Here is a 19,680-nt window from a genome sequence, read left to right as displayed (position 1 = left end):
GCCAGCATCTACATATACTTTTGTTTCTTTCATTTGGATGCGACAGTCCCTCCAGTGGCTCATGCTGTCCTTTTTTGCCGGGTCTGTGATGCACTAGAAAGCTGGGGGTTGGTTTGGTGGCAGCTCTGTGGGGCATAAGTGGACACAATAGGCACTGTGCAATATGTGAAATGTTATATGATTAATAATGAACCAGAAATCGAAACCTCGTTACAGCCCATTTGAAAGTCTTTCACATCCAGAATGGAAAGCTCAAGAAACCAGTTCTTTGTTGTTGGTCATTATTGTGGGAGACTTTAACATTCATGTTGAAGTTGACAGTGACAGCCTTATGACTACATTCAATTAATTATTGGACGAAATAGGCTTTTCTCAATGTGCCAATAAACAGACTCACAGTTTTAACGACACCTTTGACCTTGTTCTGGGAAATACATAGAAACTGAACAGCTAATAGTATTTCCCCAGAACCTTCTTCTGTCTGACCATTTTTTGATAACATTTAAATTTACAACAATGGATTGTCCAACAGTTAAGAATAAATATCATTACAGTAGATATCTGTCTGACAATGCTGTAACCAAATTTAAGGAAGTGATACCATCAGTAGTACTAATAGTGGCGTGGAGATGACAAGTCCCATCCACCGGGTCCTCAGATGGCGAGCTCTTGTGCGATTTCGGAACAAGATTTGCTTTCTACCGTCCTGAGATTTGGATACAGACCACAACAAAGAGCGATCGCCAGGTAATGTGGAGGTTTTCGTTCACTTCTCATCTCTAGTATGTTGTGGGACACTCATTGAGACTATCTGAGCCGGTCAGTGTGGGGCAAAAGCACGTTAGGGCAGACTTTGACGCGGGGGGGCCAGCTGCCCCATACTTTTCTCTGGCCAAGCTGCTAGCTGAGCTGCCTCTAGCAGCCCATTTCCACCAATCGACTCTGCATTGCCCTTACTATACTTGATATCTTCATCTACACACTGTTTGAATTTTACTACCAGCTATATACACTATATTGCCAAAAGTATTCGCTCACACATCCAACTAATCAGAATCAGGTGGCAATCATTTCCATGGCCACAGGTGTATAAAATCAAGCACCTAGGCATGCAGACTGCTTTTACAAACATTTGTGAAAGAATGGCTCGCTCTCAGGAGCTCAGTGAATTGCAGCGTGGAACTGTGAGAGGATGCCACCTGTGCAACAAATCCAGTCGTGACATTGCCTCGTTCCTAAATATTCCACAGTCAACTGCCAGCTGTATTATAAGAAAGTGGAAGTGTGTGGGAACGACAGCAACTCAGCCACCAAGTGGTCGGCCACGTAAACTGACGGAGCGGGGTCAGCGGATGCTGAGGCACATCGTGCCAAGAAGTGACCAACTTTCTGCAGAGTCAATCGCTACAGACCTTCAAACTTCATTTGTTCTTCAGATCAGCTCAAGAACAGTGCGCAGAGAGCTTTATGGAATGGGTTTCCATGGCTGAGCAGCTGTTTTAAGCCATACATCACCAAGTGCAATGCAAAGCGTTGGATGCAGTGGTGTAAAGCACGCCGCCACTGGACTCTACAGCAGTGGAGATAGCGTTCTCTGGAGTGACGAATGGCGCTTCTCCATCTGGCAATCTGATGGACGAGTCTGGGTTTGGCGATCGCCAGGAGAACGATACTTGTCGGACTGCATTGTGCCAAGTGTAAAGTTTGGTGGAGGGGGATTATGGTGTGGGGTTGTTTTTCAGGAGCTGGGCTTGGCCCCTTAGTTCCAGTGAAAGGAACTCTGAATGCTTCAGCATACCATGATATATTGGACAATTCCATGCAACAGTTTGGAGCTGGCCCCTTCCTCTTCCAACATGACTGTGCACCAGTGCACAAAGCAAGGTCCATAAAGACATGGATGACAGAGTCTGGTGTGGATGAACTTGACTGGCCTGCACAGAGTCCTTACCTCAACCCGACAGAACACGTTTGGGATGAAAAAGAGCGGAGACTGAGAGCCAGGCCTTCTCGTCCAACATCAATGTGTGACCTCACATATGCGCTTTTGGAAGAATGGTCAAAAATTCCCATAAACACACTCCTACACTTTGTGGACAGCCTTCCCAGAAGAGTTGAAGCTGTTATAGCTTCAAAGGGTGGACCGACGTCATATTGAACCCTATGGATTATGAATGGGACGTCACTTACGTTCATATGCGAGTCAAGGCAGATGAGCAAATACTCTTGGCAATATAGTGTACGTAGTATATTTATTGCCAGAGCCATACATCGTAACAGTGAACTTATGAATCAGTTTCAATGTTCGCTTGTACTTTGTAGGTATCATCTATCGTCATGCACGTATCCAATTGTGTGTTATGTGTTCCTTGTTCCCTACTCCCCTCTTCTCCCATTCCTCTCCCCCTCCCCCTCTACCCTCGACCTCTTCTGTCAACTCGCCGGCCAGCAGCAGATGGGTCCCCCCACATAAAGAGCTCAGTTCTGCTCAAGCTTTCGTCCCTTTAGAAGGGAACTTTTTCTTGCCACAGTCGCCTTAGGTCTTGCTCTGCGGGTTCAGGCATATGGGTTCTTCAGGCATAAGTGTCTTGAGACAATGTGAATTGTAATTGACACTATATAAATAAAATAAAAGTGAAGTGAACTGAACTGAATAGAAAATTGCACAACCATTGTTTTTGATGACTGCAGACATGCGTCTTGGCATGCTTTCCACCAGCTTCTGGTATTGTTCTGCTGTCAGAGCAGTCCATCTTGTTGCACAAATTCAAACAAATTTGCTTTGTATTTGGGCTTGTGGTTCTTCATTTTGCATCTGATGATTTTCCACAGGTTTTCAAATAGATTTAGATCCGGAATTGAGCAGGCCAAGGCATGGTTCCAATGTTCTGGTTCTCCATCCAGGCTTTAACTGACCTTGCCGTGTGGCAAGGGGTATTGTTTTGTTGGAAAATCCAGGCATTGGAGGCAGGAAAGAGTTCTCCAGCTGATGGAAGAAGACTGTTGTCAAGAGTAGCCCTGTAGATGACCTGGTTCATTCGCCCTTCACACAACTGCATTTTCCGTTCCACCCATACAGAAACAACAAATCATCACTGATCCACCCCCATGTTTTACTGTAGGAGCAAGAAAGTCTGGTTTGTAGGCTTCTCCAGGCTTCCTTCTAACCAGTAAGTTGGCTCCAGTGGGCATCAACTGAAAATTGGATTCAACACTGAAGAGAACCTTAACCCAGTCATCAGCAGTCCAATCCTTGTGATCCCTGGCAAAGAGTAACCGGGCTTTCCTTTGTTGATGAAGCACTTCTTCCATGCCCTGTGTCGGTTTACAACTGTCCTTGCCAAACAAGTCACATTTCTCCACAGTACTCACTCATTTTAAAGGATCCTGGAGGTCTGATGACGATTCCTGACACAGGAACGGATGAATGCATGGTCATCTGGTGAGATAGAAAGATGCTTCCTGCCGTGAACAGCTAGCAATTTGGTAGTACCGTGTTCGTCTCGTTTTTTGTTGGTGTAATGAACGGCTATCTTCAGTTTTTTCACTATTTGTCTCTCATTCATGCCAATTTCCAGCAGTGCAAGATGGCTACCTTTGTGGCTTCACATAATTCTTTTGTTTTAGGCATTACGTGAGAGCTGACAGCTTCTGAGTTGTGCTACAGCTTGAATGTAAGCAGGAAACCACTCTAGGCCTTTGCATGTGCAGTACTACTTATGACATGAAATGGCCTCTTATATACCCTGAAAATTCAATTAAGCTTAAAACCCTCACATCCCGATTTACGTGCCGGCGCGTCAATACTGTTGCGCCAATGTAATCAAACGAAGCAGGAAAATGAAGCATCGGCGAGTCTCCCTTTAACTTGTGTTGAAAGTGCAAATTTTGAGCTTTCTACCAGTTTTTGAATCATCTTGATCAGCCAAGTAAAACCAGAGATATGATCAATAATTAACCACACATTTTTTACCGAACTTCACCCGAGCATATTTCCAGCGTCTTTTATGCACGGCGAAACTTTGAACTTTGGACTCAGCGGGAGAGTCCTCTCTGCTGAAAGCACCTGGCTAGAAACACAGACTCTTGGAGTGATGCTTGGTGTATGATGGAAAATGTGGACCAGTTTTTCACAAACCTGGTATTCTCTGGAGTAAAAACGCGAACTGGATTTCCCCAAAAGTTGACTGAGAAACTTGGAGCTGGGTGACAGAGATGCTCTGACAGGGAGCGGCCACACAGACACACCCCTAGTCTTTGTGTTCATAGTAAGAGAGTGGAATATTCTAGAAATACACAGAGGAGAGATGGCCAGCGTGCGGATTTGGAACATTCTATCATATTTCTTTTAGTCAGGGGATAGTTATAACTCTTTGGGAAAGCAGCATGTCCTTCACTGGCTTTGGCCACAGATCACTCTCTCTGCTTGACACAGAGAAGACCAAAGATGCACAGAAAATAAAGATTTTGTTTCAGATGTAATATATTACTATTAATAACAATAATAGAACACCAACAATAATAATAACAACAATAATAATAATAAAACAACAACAACAATAATAATAATAACAATAATAATAATATTCATAATAAATATATTCTAGCAATGGAGAACACCAGGATTCCAGATTCTCCTTATGGTCCTAATGCCTGTTTCTGTTGTTTTTGCCATTGCAGAGACTGTGGTGGACAGAAAAAGTTTTTTTTGGAGTGGCACAAATTCATTTATGTAAAATTTTATTGTGACTCCTCATGATTTTGTAAATAGTTGTGCAAAAGTGCCTAAAAATTTCCTGCATTTTAGTGCAAATAATGGTATATAACTGTGTTTACTGATAAATTTGCTCATTATTTTATGACAAACAATTTATATTTGCATTCTAAGTTCTGAAAAGGATTGGTTACACATGTTTATGGGGTCCACAGTAAAAAAAAAAAAAACTTTTTCCTTCTCGGACTTCGTATTTTTTCTGCAATTTTAGGTCAAGTGTGTTCATACATTATATCAAAATGTATAAATAATAATTATAGAATCACACAGGTGAGGTTGTGCTGAAAAAAATACATCAAGCAAAGCAAGATCAACAGCTTTTAAGGTGAAATATAAAGGTAAAATCCGAATTAGTCAAAATGGACCTTCTCCCCCCCTAAGGGTTAAGCACGTCAAAAAGGACATAAAGTATTATGTAATCGGCTGCATTTTTTTTGCCATGTTCACTGTATTCTTCATGTAATATAATTTTTAATGGTACCAGTCATGAAAATGAACAAGAAATTGAAGAAAACAAGGGTGGTCTAATATTTTTTTTCCATGACTGGATATGCTATCTATGTAGTATGTTTAATGCCAGAACCTTACATCATAACAGTAAACTTATGAATCAGTTTCAATGTTGGCTTCTACTATGTATGTATCATCTATATTACTCTTACCATGCATGTATCCTGATGTGTGGTTTAGGTTTCCCCGTCCACCACCCACCTCTTCTCCTATCCCTCTCTCTCCCCACCCATCTACCTCTTCTGTCCCTCTCAACCTGGCTGAGGAGCAGCAGATGGGTCCCCCCATATGAGCTGGGTTCTGCTCATAGTTTCTTCTTGTTAAAAGGGAGTTTTTTCTTCCCACTGTTGCCTTAGGGCAGTGGTCCCCAAACTACGGCCCGCGGGCCGGATACAGGTACCTGACACAGTGCCATACTGTTGTGAAGGTGGAGACATGCAGTGGTGGAGTATTTGCGACGATTACAAAAAAAAAAATTAAAAGAGCGGCGCTGGAAGTTTAGTATCACTGGGCTGCCGCTGCAGAATGAATGTAGCGGAAACCCTGGGATTAAAAGGAAGGAAAACAAGACCTTTGAGACACTGCTCATATGAGTCATTTAAGTCAGAGATTCTGCTCTGACAACTAAGCTGAACGTTTACCTGTTAAGATCGTGCACGGCACAACAGAAAATTAATGTTCCATGGACTTTTTTTCTGTGAAGAACCCAGAGAGGGTAATTTGGTTATTATTTATTTCATAAATAGTGTTATTATATATTTCCCGACATTATTTTTTCTGTGAGGAACCCAGAGAGGGTTATTTGGTTATTATTAATTTCACAAATAGTGTTATTTCCTGACTTTTTTTTCTGTGAAGAACCTAGAGACGGTAATTTGGTTATTATTTATTTCATAAATTGTGTTATTTATGTCATTAATAGTGTTATTATTTATTTCCTGACTTTTTTTCTGTGAAGAGCCCGGAAAGGGTTATTAATATTTGGTTTTGTGTGGCTTTCTGGAGAACAACGTTTACGTTTAGGCACCCCTGCGATCGTCACACTTTTTCTGTTACAAACTGACCCCAGCCCACCACCAGAGAAGGGAAAAGTTATGTGGCCCTCACAGGAAAAAGTTTGGGGACCCCTGCCTTAGGGCTTGCTCTAAGGGTTCAGGCATATGGGTTCTGTAAAGCGTCTTGAGACAATATGAATTGCAATTGGTGCAATATAAATAAAATTGAATTATATCTACAATTTCTGTTTCCTGAAGGAAAGGAACAAAGGGCAACACTTGCTCCACAAGAGCAGGTATCAAACTGAGGGATGAATGTGATGATGGCAGGGCCTCATATATGTCATAACAGGTCATTTGCCTTTACAGTGTGAAAAGAAAGTGTCCAAGGGAATGATATTCTCTACAATATTTACTGGTACTCATTTCTTTCCTACAGGGAGGCAAATCATTTTTTTCTAATTAGTTTGTCAATCAGTATTGCATAACTTTTGATGTGCTGCTCAGCTGTTTTGTCCCTGGAGTTGACCTGGGTTAGATGTTTGCTAAATGCTGAAATATTTATTTTAAAAATACTGAATCAGATATGTTAACATTGTAACATTGCTGAATGTGTTATTTTAATAATTTACATCCATGCGTACTCACAATTCTGACAGCCCTGTCAAAATGTTGGACATAGAAAGAAATTCACTTGTGCCAAGAGCATACGAAATTCTCACTGTACACTGTGAAAAAGCTGAACTAATATATTGATTACTTGTCTGCTTTTAAAGGTAATTAACTTATACTGATGAAAGGCTATTTACCTGTTTCTCACATTGGCCATAGTCTGGACCCTGGTCTGGTTGAAAGAAACATGTTTCTCCGTGGTTCTTTGCCATCTCAATCAGCCCCATGGCTGTCTTCACTGTGGCATTACGAGCATGGACAAACACCATCACCTAAGACACAAAAATACAAATGAGAAAAGTTCAGTTCAAAACAATACATAAATCTACAGAAATTCTCAGGCAGTTCAGCAACCATATCATTTGTAGAATTTCAAATTCAAGTTGAAGTCTGTCTATTATTGGACCATCCATTCTTCCTTTATCCTCTGCAGGATTGTGTGGGGGCTGGAGTCTATCCCAGCTGATTTATGGTGAAGGCAGGGTACATTCACATTCACCCATATGCCAATAAAGAGTCACCAATTTACCTCAGCATTTCTTTGGATTGTCGGAGCTGGAGCACCGGGTGAGAATTGACGCAAGCACAGGGTACATTCAAACTCCACACAGAAAGACTCCAGGCTGAGATTATACCCAGGACGTTCTAACTGGTAGATGACAGTGTTAAACACTGCATTACAGGTAACACTAACTGTTTAAAAGGCAAGAAAGTGGCACACCCTCTAAATCATTTTAAAGAGTAACCATGTGTGTCTCACTCCTTCTTTTGACAAGTCCACATGCTACATCTGCCATTGTGATGGTGCTGTTGGAGCTTATCAGACAAGGCACCTTACTTCCAGTCGTCCACAGACATACTTGACATACTGACAAATTAAAAGTGGTGGAAAAAAACAAAACAAAAATAAAGTGGCTTGAGGTTGTCTCAGATATTATCTTTTTTTTTTTTTTGTTTCTAAGTATGTGAAATAACCCTTTCCCAAAAGACAATCCTTAATTTGCTATTCTGAAAGAGCTGTCTGACACGTTTTCTCCGGGCACTCCGGCTTCCTCCCACAGTCCAAAAATATGCTGAGGTTAATTGAGTACTCTAAATTGCCCGTAGGTGTGAATGCGAGTGTGATTGTTTGTCTGTATATGTAGCCCTGCGACAGACTGGCGACCTGTCCAGGGTGTCCCCTGCCTTCGCCCGAGTCAGCTGGGATGGGCTCCAGCGCCCCCCGCGACCCTAGTGAGGATAAAGCGGTGTATAGAGGATGGATGGATGGATGTCTGACACATCAGAGTGGGCCTTCATGTTGTATTTGAAATCACCCCCATTAGTTGCATTTTTACACTCATTTTTCACACTCTCTTTATCTATCTCTGGATAGGTTGTTTGACATGAAAAACAGGTTTACTTTTCAAGTCTGTCTTAAAATAACAGTCAGGTGCCTAAATGCACAGTAAATCTGTTTTTACTCAATGAAATCTTTATTACTGTTCATACTAGCCATTGAAAGTTCAATACCTTCCAAAATGCTCAGGGAAAAAAATCCTGAGTTTTCATGGAAAAATGTTTCCAAAAGTTTATCTGAAAGTAATACTAGTCTTCAGCAGCCTAAGCTGGACACATGAAGCAGACCAATTCCCACATCTATAATTTAAGCATTTTGCTTGTTCATTCATGGGTACTACAAATACTGTCTATAGTGTTTGCACATATGATATAAATCCTTTGAGTTTGCAGTCGAAATAATTAAGCAGACAGAATGCTCTATGTTGGAGTGATAATAATTTAACTACAAATACCCGGGAAATCACCCGGAAAATCATCAAGAAAATTTCATCCATCACATCTTCCCAGATTAAATTAATATATGTCATAGCCACTTTTTGACAATTTAATATCAGATGAAGAAGAGGCCTCCCCAGTTGAACTGTGGACTCAGCGGCCTCAACCTACAAGCCAGATTGCAGCATTGTATTGTTTCAACCATTGATATAAAAAAAAAAAAGTTGTCAGTGGTGCTATGGAAGCAAATCAGACTAATCAGATTCCTGGATTTTAAAGCTGCTGAATTTCTTACTTTGAATTTTATTTTTCATCAAAATTATGTATGTGAATTTTTTATGGATAAATTTAGTTCATCAAAATTCTAAAAAAAACAGTTAAAAATTCAATGTGTTCAAAATTCGCCATCAAAAAATTCACTGTTCAAAATCCATCGTCAAAAAATTCAGTGTTCAAAATTCGCTTTCAAAAAATTCACTATTCACATCCAGGGGACTTAGACATAAATAATCGATCCTGGCCAAAATCGAACAAAGGCCCAGCCAATCAAGTGTATTAATCCTTTATGTGTCCTCTATTTGGTTTGTTTTTGTGAAAGTCAGTAACCTGTAATGCATGACATGTTTCCAAAGAACAAGATCTATAGTATACACGAGGAGCTTTTAACGACGTGCTGCTCGCCGCGTTAGCTGCGCTAGCCGTGTTAGTACAGCGCTAGCGGTGTTAGCTGCGTTAGCCGCATTAGTACGGTGCTAGCTGCGCTAGTACCGTACTAAGGTCGCATTGACAGCACGTTCTGCAGCTGGGCAATTGAGTATCAATTTTATAAACGCACAAATGGCCAGAAGTGTGATTTATGTGCCCGAAAATGCAGTTACATCACAGAGCACTGTAAAGAAATTGGTAACATAGCAAACTTAATTAGTCTACACAACACTTTGTTTATTATGTGTGTTTTCTGCTAAGGTTGATGTTTTGGTTTGCTTCATTTTAAAATACACTTGATCTTGAAAGGTTTCAAACTGTGTCGTAGGCTTGGGCGGTATTATGGTAATACCGTATACCGCCGGTGTTTAAAATAGCAGCAGTATCAGTTCCAATACCGTCATGAAAAAATGCAATGCTCTTATACAGGAGATAAGTGTTATGAGAGTGTGTGGCTCCGTTATTAGAGAGGGAGAGAGAGCAGCGTGTGTGTGTGGGTGTGTGTGTGAGAGCGGGGGAAAGCCAGATGTCCGAGCAACCCTGAATGCAGCGCGAGCGAGGAAGACGGCACGGCAGTCAATTAGGGGAGTAAGAGAGAAGAGGTGTGTAGCTGCTGGGTTAGCGTGCTGTTAACTCGTTAAAGTACGGCGGCCCGCGGGCGGGCCGTTTTTTTTATCGGTATACGCTTTTTTTAAAATAGAAGGACACTGCAAACACGATTATACAAACACTATACACACATAGAAAGCTGAGATTCTCATGAATCCGCCGGTATAAACCACTTTCAGATGTGATTACCACAGCGGGTAATATAAACACATTTATCCAACAAACAACAAGTCATGTAAACGTGCACAGCTCACCTGTCGACGCAGTTTGGACGCTCGTTTCTGGTCATAAAAGAAGATAATCCACAAAAACCGGCCAGAACCCAAGCTTAGCCATCCAGAGGAAACAATCCAGTATAATACTTTGGCCAAAACATGTCTCGAAATAGGTAAAAAATCCAGAAAACGATCGGCTCCGTGCGCGTGCACGCGGCGCGTGGTGGCGCTGTGCGTTTCATATTCACTGCATCTTTCTATTATAACTTTATCATACACGGTCCTATTTTCTTTGTTCGCGATTCAAAATGGATACTGGAGGCTTCTCGACCGCTTCAAACCGGACTTCAACCAATCAGGTGACTCGTTTCCGCCTACTTCGGCAATATAGCCAACCATGGCCGAGTCTGACAGATATCGATTACATCACTTGATTGACTTGTTTCTCAGCAAATCACGCCGGAGGAAACGTTAGATTGACAGGCCTGGTAGCCAATGAGCTTGCTGAATGGCTTGAATATAAATCCCGCCTCTGCCAGCGGCTTTATATGATATTTCATTCGTGAGCTCCGGGCTCCACCTGCTGTTTCTCTGTATTCCTCTCAATCTGTGTGTGTGATCGACACTGAAGCCTATCTGAAGTGATTTTTTGAGTTCTTTATGAGTTTTTGGAATGAAAATGAAGTGGAAAATGAAGTGAAAATGAATTTATACCATTCTGTAGAGAGTGTGCACAGTGTATAAAGAGTGTATCCAACATTGACAGGGGCGGAGCATATCAGTACAAATACATGTGTGAAACACTCATTTCTTGTAGTATTGCTCTGAAATTTTGACCTGAACTATGTAAGACCCCAGGCTTTTGCAATATTGTGTTTTCAAGCTGTTGCAGTGCTGCCACACTGATTTTCAGGTGTTTTATTAGGGAAAAAATGTAGGCGAGAAAAAAAATTCATCCTAATTCAGTGTGTGCCAACATGAAATACTCTGTGCCAGTAGCACCTAGAGTAATTCTGACTGCACTGGGTGAAAATTCAGGTTGTCAGCTTTCAAATGAGACCCCAACCATGCATGTACTCCAAACAGTTCAAGAACAGCATTCAATTTACTTTCTGTAAATCTCAGTAGAAATTTCGGGCGGAAATTAATAAAGGCTGCAGTATTCTTCAATAAGGCCGGGCTCCTGTGTCTTTGCCTTCTATAACTGCTGAGGAAGTGAAGGGGGTTAACCCCGAAGTAACAAAAGTAACTTCGGCCCTGGAGAATCGTCCTCCCGGCCACGGTCGGGAGCTGAGCAGGAAAGGTTAACATAGGGATTAAATAAAAGTCATTTAATGCCTAAAATTGATTCTCTGTCCAGTAGCACTTATGTGTGGTTGAATTTTCAGTTTTACTTAAACAGTTATGTTTTAGCCTACTTTTGGAGACTTTCCATAAAGTTTATGAACGTGACAGCGCGGAGGAGGGAGAGAGGGGGAGGATGGCAGATCCTGCACGGAGTGACTTGGTGTCAAAAAAGAACACAACTTCTGCAGTTTGGGAGTATTTCAGCTTCCAGGCAAACGAGAAAGGAGAGCCGGTAAATACTGATGAAGCAAATTTGTAAATTCTGCAATCAAAAAGTGATTGCGAGAGATGGAAACACCTCTAACCTAAGGATGCATCTCAGAATCAACCACCCACTCACTGCTGCGAGTATTCAATTTTCGAATGTGAAGGCACAAGCCAGTAACAGTAATAGTCACGGTGATACCGTATACCCCGGTGAAATGTGAAGGAAGTTTGACAGTATCAAAATTTGGATACCGCCCAAGCCTACTGTGTAGTCAAATAATTCCAGCTGTAAATGAATAGCTTGAAATGAACTGCCCTAGACTGCCCTGTTTGTAGCCGACCATTCCATCATAGCATGCTATATCAAGAGTTAGTGTGCAATGGTAGTGATAAATGCAGCCCATTTTTGTTAACTGTTTCCTGTGTAGTATGTGTACCCTCCTTTAATCTGTTCTAAAAGAAGAGCCTAATGGGGCAGTCTAGTCTTTCAGTGAGGTTAACTATTTAATCCTATTGGTAGTTTGCATTTTATAACTTTGTTTTTCTCTGTTGTAGGAACTATTGTTAAATCATCTTTTGTGAGACTTTGTTCTTGTTTGGAGCATATTGGACTGGATCTGGACTTCTCAGAGCTCTCTTGCACAGAAGAACTTGTGTTTTTAAATGCTTTATCCAACCAAGTAGAAGTTTGCCCAGCTATTATAAATGCACTGACACAGCTTCACCATCTTATCAGAAAACAGGAATCAGTACATCACAACTGTGCACTCAGAGAGGTCCAGCTGGGTGACAAAGAATGGTCACATCCCCAGACCACTTTTGCAACTTACTGGAACTTAATGTGTCTGTCCCATGTGTTGTCAATGGTATCTGTGAAATATTGGCTTAGTATTTCAAATACTTTCTTAAGCAGACTGTAGACCCAGTTTCAGTAGTTTTTTCTGACATTGAAATTTCAGGTTATTCAAATATCAATATCTCAAGGATAATTCAAGATAAAAGCCAGAAATTTTTACTTACTTGTCTTGCTAGCATGTAATAGCAATTTCAGCCAACCCCTTTAGTTTGCTGCTTTACTTTTACTGATGGCTGAGTTGGATTTGTGTCTTGACACGTGCAGATAAAGATGTATAGAAATGGATCCAGTTCTTCACACTGACCATTTATTGCTTGAATGAATGTACGGATAAGTTGAAAAATAAAATGACAAAGTTTTAAACTAGTCTATTATGAAGGCCTTGTTCCTTCTTGCAGCCGCATGCTCAAAAAACTTTTTTCCTTTCTCAGCCCCACCCAGATGCTGTGGCAGCTGGTCTTGAAGCCTTCACCTTAGGCTCCACTTGAAGCTTCCTCAAGGACACACCTGCACACACACTCTCTCCCATTCACATACACATACAAATAAAAAAGAATGTGAAAATCAACACAAATTGCAATTTGGCTTCTACTTAACTTAAGCAGAGCAGATTGCTATTAAATAGAGCAGTGGAAAAAGGTTTTTAGACACCTCATACATTTGTGAAATACTGTGTTAAGAATCACTCTTTGATCTTCAAAAGCAATTTCTATTAGTTCAGTCACAGCCATAATACTAAGCAAATCCTAAAAAAAAGCCATAAAATAGTTTTAAATTGATTGGTTCCAAAAAAATAAGAAATTTCGACGAGTCTGTTTAATGCGTCCACACCTTTTGAAACACAAAAAGACTTTTCCACAAATATTTCATGATAACATTTGAGACTGTGTGAAATTTTAAGGGTGTCCGAAAACTTTTTTCCACCACTGTATATGTCAAAGCTTGAAAATTTGCCATTAGAAAAACGCCACTATCTCCAGACCCATATATGTGGTCATGGTTCCATGATGCCAATGTCATGGTAATGACTGGATGCAGCTAATTTACAAAGAAATGACACTAAACAACATGTCAGGTTTCAAAGATTGGACTTTCCATAGATCACTTCATTTTTTTTTTCATATTTCAACTCATCCATAATCTGGGATTATTTGATCTACTTGTTATATCTACATCCCTATCTATCTCTCTCTCTCTATATATACACACGTGGACAAAATTGTTGGTACCCCTCAGTTAAAGAAGGAAAAACCCACAATTCTCACTGAAATCACTTGAAACTCACAAAAGTAACAATAAATAAAAATTTATTGAAAATTAAAAAATCAAAACAGCCATTACTTTTGAATTGTTGATTAACATAATTATTAAAAAAAACAAACTAATGAAACAGGCCTGGACAAAAATGATGGTACCTCTATAAAAGATTGAAAACTATTTGACCAGAGTGACATGATTAACTCAGGTGTGTCATTTAATTGACATCACAGGTGTTTCCAAACTCATAATCAGTCAGTCTGCCTATTTAAAGGGAGACAAGTAGTCACCCTGCTGTTTGGTGAAAAGGTGTGTACCACACTGAACATGGACAACAGAAAGCGAAGGAGAGAATTGTCCCAGGACATCCGAAAAAAAATGATAGACAAACATCTTAAAGGTAAAGGCTATAAGACCATCTCTAAACAGCTTGAAGTTCCTGTGACAACAGTGGCTCATATTATTCAGAAGTTCAAGACCCACGGGACAGTAGCCAGCCTCCCTGGACGTGGCCGCAAGAGGAAAATTGATGACAAATTGAAGAGACGGATCGTTGGAATTGTATCCAAAGAGCCCAGAGCAACCTCCAAAGAAATTAAAGGTGAACTCCAAGGCCAAGGTACATCAGTGTCAGATCGCACCATTCGTCGTTGTTTGAGCCAAAGTGGACTTCGTGGGAGACGACCAAGGAGGACACCGCTGCTGAAAAAAACTCATAAAAAAGCGAGACTGGAATTTGCAAAAATGCATGTTGACAAGCCACAAAGCTTCTGGGAGAATGTCCTTTGGACAGATGAGACCAAACTGGAGCTTTTTGGTAAGGCACATCAACTCTATGTTCATAGACTCAAAAACCAAGCATACGAAGAAAAGAACACTGTCCCTACGGTGAAACATGGAGGAGGCTCAGTAATGTTTTGGGGCTGCTTTGCTGCATCTGGCACAGGGTGTCTTGAAAGTGTGCAAGGTACGATGAAATCTGAAGACTATCAAGGCATTCTGGAGAGAAATGTGCTGCCTAGTGTCAGAAAGCTTGGTCTCAGTCGCAGGTCATGGGTCTTCCAACAGGACAACAATCCAAAACACACAGCCAAAAACACCCAAGAATGGCTGAGAGAAAAGCGTTGGACTATTCTAAAGTGGCCTTCTATGAGCCCAGATCTGAATCCCATTGAACATATGTGGAAGGAGCTGAAACATGCCATTTGGAGAAGACACCCATCAAACCTGAGACAACTGGAGCTGTTTGCTCATGAGGAGTGGGCCAAAATACCTGTTGACAGCTGCAGAACGCTCATTGACAAATACAGAAATCGTTTAATTGCAGCGATTGCCTCAAAAGGTTGTGCAACAAAATATTAAGTTATGGGTGCCATCATTTTTGTCCAGCCCTATTTCATTAGTTTGTTTTTTAAAATAATTATGTTAATCAACAATTCAAAAGTGATGGCTGATTTTGATTATTTAATTTTCAATACATTTTTATTTATTGTTACTTTTGTGAGTTTCAAGTGATTTCAGTGAGAATTGTGGGTTTTTCCTTCTTTAACTGAGGGGTACCAACAATTTTGTCCACGTGTGTATAAGACTATTAAGAATGTACAGAACTGTTTTAATTGCGAAACCTAAAAATTCAACTTCATGCAGTGGACCTTCTTTGGGTCACACAGTCGCACAGTATTGCGGAACTAAAAAAAAGTCGGATTTTCAAGGGAACCACAGGATGTGACGGATCGTTATTCTCCTGGTGGTGTGCCGAGATCTGCATGCAGGTCGTGGGAGCGCAAACTTTCATATTGCATCTTTTCATTATCAAGAAATACTGTGCCATCAAAAACAGTTTAGCGTCTCATAGTTTTCGTTTTAGCAGAGCGGGCACGCTCCCGCGACCTGCATGCAGATCTCGACGGGCAGGCACAACTCGGCACAGCAGGCGCTTCATGGCTAATGCGAGCAACAACAAGAAGAAGCTAGAGCTGGAAGACACTCTGGTGTCATTAAAATCACCCATTTGGGATCACTTCGGTTTCCCAGTGAAGTAAGAAAAAGTAGTAAAACAAGTGGACAAGACGAAAGCCGTATGCCGACACTGTGAAGCGGTCCTCAGCTATGCATCCAGCAACACGGCAAACTTAGACACACCTTAGAAAAAGCACCATCCAAGTGTAACTATCACCGCTGCTAGGAAAAAACAGCGGACTGTGCAAACGATGCTCCCAACATCATTTCATCAAACCCTGCCTAGCAATTCAGAACGGGCTAAAGCAATAGCCAAGTCCATGGTGTTTTCATAGCAGCAGATCTATGGCTATACTCCGTTGTTGAGACCCGAGGTTTTAAACTTATGATGGTCAGCTTACGTTAACTTCACATTATTGCTGTGCTCTTTGCTATAGATAAATGATGATATTGTGATTTTTTTAAGCCTACTAGTATATTTATACTGGTAAACAACAGCCTAACTAAACAGTATTGTTTTTTTTAAAAAAGCAATTACATTAAAATATATTTCCTATTTTAGGTGATAGAGCCCCGTTATGAAGTTCCTTCTCATCCACACTTCAGCTAGTGAGTCATACCAGCTCTTATATCAGCAGGGTTTTTTTTTTTCATTTTTTCCCTTAACTGAGAACAGAACCGAACCGTGACTTCCGTACCGAAACATGCATTGAACCATGATTTTTGTGTATCGTTACACCCCTAATAAATAAATAATACACCCCTAATATATATATATATATATATATATATATATAATGTTGGTTGTTGTTTTGTAATCTTTCATATTTATATACTTGTCAGGTGAGCTGGGAGAACAGGTAGGGAGAGAACTACATATAACAAATCTTGTATGGCAAGTGCAATTACAGGCCAGGATGTCAGTCTTAAAAGACAGGTAGTCCTTGTAATGTCCTGGGATGTGAAAGGTCTCATAACAGGTGGAGACTGTGGGGCATCTACCATTCACTACTTCTATGGAGAGAGTTCTCGGTAGAGTTTCCCATCCAGTCCAGAATTTCATCAGATTGGTCAATTCAGATGGTGTTGCTAGGGAGTGGAATAAAATGGATTAAATAAATGGCTACAACAAATTAAACTATCAAAATAATCCAGGGTACACATACTAAACAGGAACAGTTGACAAAAATTGCCTGCATTTATCACCATCATTGCACACTAACTCTTGATATAGCACGCTGTGATAGAATGGTCAGCTATGAACAGAGCAGTGTAGGGCAGTTCATTTCAAGCTATTCATTCACAGCTGGAATTACTTTGACTACACAGTTTAAAACATTTCAAGATCAAGCGTAATTTAAAATGAAGCAAACCAAAACATCAACTTCAGCAGAAAACACATAATAAACAAAGTGTTATGTAGACTAATTAATTTTGCTAGGGTACCAATTTCGTTACACTGCTCTGTGATTTAACTGCATTTTCGGGCACATAAATCACACTTCTGGCCATTTGTGCATTTATAAAATTGTTACTCAACTACCCAGCTGCAGAACGTGCTTTCAGTTTGACCTTAAGCTAGTACCGTACTAATGCGGCTAATGCAGCTAACACCGCTAGCGCTGTACTAACATGGCTAGCGCAGCTAGCGCTGTGCTAACGCGGCGAGCAGCACGTCGTTAAAAGCTCCTCGCGTATACTATAGATCTTGTTCTTTGGAAACTTGTCATGCATTATAGGTTACTGACTTTCACAAAAACAAACCAAATAGAGGACACAAAGGATTAATACACTCACCGAAGCGCTCTCGTTCACACTGGTAGCCATAGTTACCCCGGTCTTGTGAGGTCAACTGTCTGTGATACATAACCAGAGGAGCGTCACTTGATTGGCTGGGCCTTTGTTCGATTTTGGCCAAGATAGATTATTTATGTGTAAGTCCCCTGGATGTGAACAGCAAATTTTTTGAAGGCGAATTTTGAACATTGAATTTTTCGACAGCGAATTTTGAACACATTGAATCTTTTTGATGGCGAATTTTGAATACATTGAATTTTTAACTGGTTTTTCGAATTTTGATGAACTAAATTCAGGCATAAAAAATTCACATACATAATTTTGATGCAAAAAAATCTAAGTAAAAAATTCAGCAGCTTTTAAAATTCAGAATCTGATGAGTCTGATTTGCTTCCATATGGTGCACAATAAAGTTAGCTTACAAGTTCTAAAGGGCTACAGAAATACTCATGTTAACTGTGTCCCCGAGGGAGAGAATGGGCAAGACAGAAGAAAAAAAAAGAAAAAAACAAAGCCTGTGTGTGTGTGTGTGTGTGTGTGTGTGTGTGTGTGTGTCTGTCTGTCTGTCTGTCTGTCTGTCTGTGTGCATGCATAATTGCAATAAAATGATGTAGACAGGATAACAGCAGTGCCCAACAGGGAGCTCAACTCCTGTAGCAGATTGGAGCTAAATGGTAAAGTCTGAATTCACAACTCTCATGTTCCCACTAGGCCTACTGAGGCAGTAGAATGGAAGCAGAGCGAGTGGAGGGTGGTGGGTGGATGGTGGATGGAAGGAGAGGGTAGGGAAGGATAACACTGGGGAAAATAAGGACTACAGAGACTTTCGATAGCGGATGTTCATTCTCAAAGCTTCACAAAAAAATATTTACAGCAGAAGTTCCTATTCATGAAAAAGTTCAAAGAAAGTTTTTCTAGGAAAGTGAGTTGTTTTTCAAACTGTATTCTGACATTACATCAACATCACAATTGTTCTACTCCAGATAGCTTGCCAAAGCTATTTGGAGCCATTAATAAAATCCTACAGAAGTATGGGGATGATATTTGGGATATAATGGAACTGAGGTGTCAGGTGCAATGCAATTATTTGTTGTGAAGCTTGGGAAAAACTAATGAGGAAACGATAACCCCCTCCTTCATAGACAGGGTCACAGTATAATATCTGAGAAATTGAGCTTTTAATAAAACTAAATAAGGCAGATAAATTTATTTTGAGGGAAAGTGAAATTGTTCAGTGGACATGAATATGGTTCAGATTACCTGCCATGAATTATTATTGCAGTCATTATTGCATTCACTAGTCCTCATAGGACTAGTTTGAGTTTGTAAAACACATGCACAAATAACCTGAAGTAATATATCACTTCAATCAAAGTAATATAGAGACTCTACAAAATCTCTGTTGGCATGCTGTGGCATCTGATATCAAGGTGTTAGCAGCAGGGTCTTTAAATCTTGGATGTTGTGATTTTGAGCCTGTGGGTGATCATTCATGATCATTTTTGACTCTTGTTGGTTTTTTGTGCATTATGCATTAAACCACCCAGGGATTATTTCAACATAACAGTCAAACCTCTACAGATGATCCAGAATGCAGCAGCACGTCTGGTCTTCAACCAGCCCAAAAGAGCTCATGTCACTCCCCTGTTCATCTCCCTTCACTGGCTTCCAGTTGCAGCCAGAATCAAATTCAAAACTCTCCTCCTGGCTTACAAAACATTTACAAGAATGGCCCCAGCCTACCTGGATTCTCTGATCGAGGTCTACTCCCCTTCACGCCCACTTCGCTCTGCATGTGAGAGACGCCTGGTGCTTCCAGCCCAGCACGGCTCGAAATCTCTAACCAGACTCTTCTCCTCTATTGTTCCCAAATGGTGGAACAAACTACCAAACTCTGCACGTTCTGCTGAGTTCCTTTCTACTTTTAAGAGACAATTGAAGACTCAATTTTTCAGAGAACACCTAGGCACTTAATCCGACTCCACCTTAGGGGTAGAATAA

General features: G+C 40.7%; 1 protein-coding gene across 1 annotated transcript in view; it reads right to left on the bottom strand.

The window, feature by feature from the left end:
* ascc3 (activating signal cointegrator 1 complex subunit 3) overlaps positions 1–19,680 on the bottom strand; it is a 424,683-nt gene that overhangs the window by 148,027 nt on the left and 256,976 nt on the right. Inside the window, 1 exon segment of the mRNA XM_051957275.1 lies at positions 7,089–7,223. Within this exon segment, the coding sequence (XP_051813235.1) occupies positions 7,089–7,223 (135 nt within the window).

This window comes from Acanthochromis polyacanthus, chromosome 12, assembly GCF_021347895.1.
Source record: "Acanthochromis polyacanthus isolate Apoly-LR-REF ecotype Palm Island chromosome 12, KAUST_Apoly_ChrSc, whole genome shotgun sequence".
NCBI lineage: Eukaryota > Metazoa > Chordata > Actinopteri > Pomacentridae > Acanthochromis > Acanthochromis polyacanthus.
The sequence above is the reverse complement of the archived record's forward strand: the minus strand, read 5'-3'. Positions and strand labels throughout refer to the sequence as shown.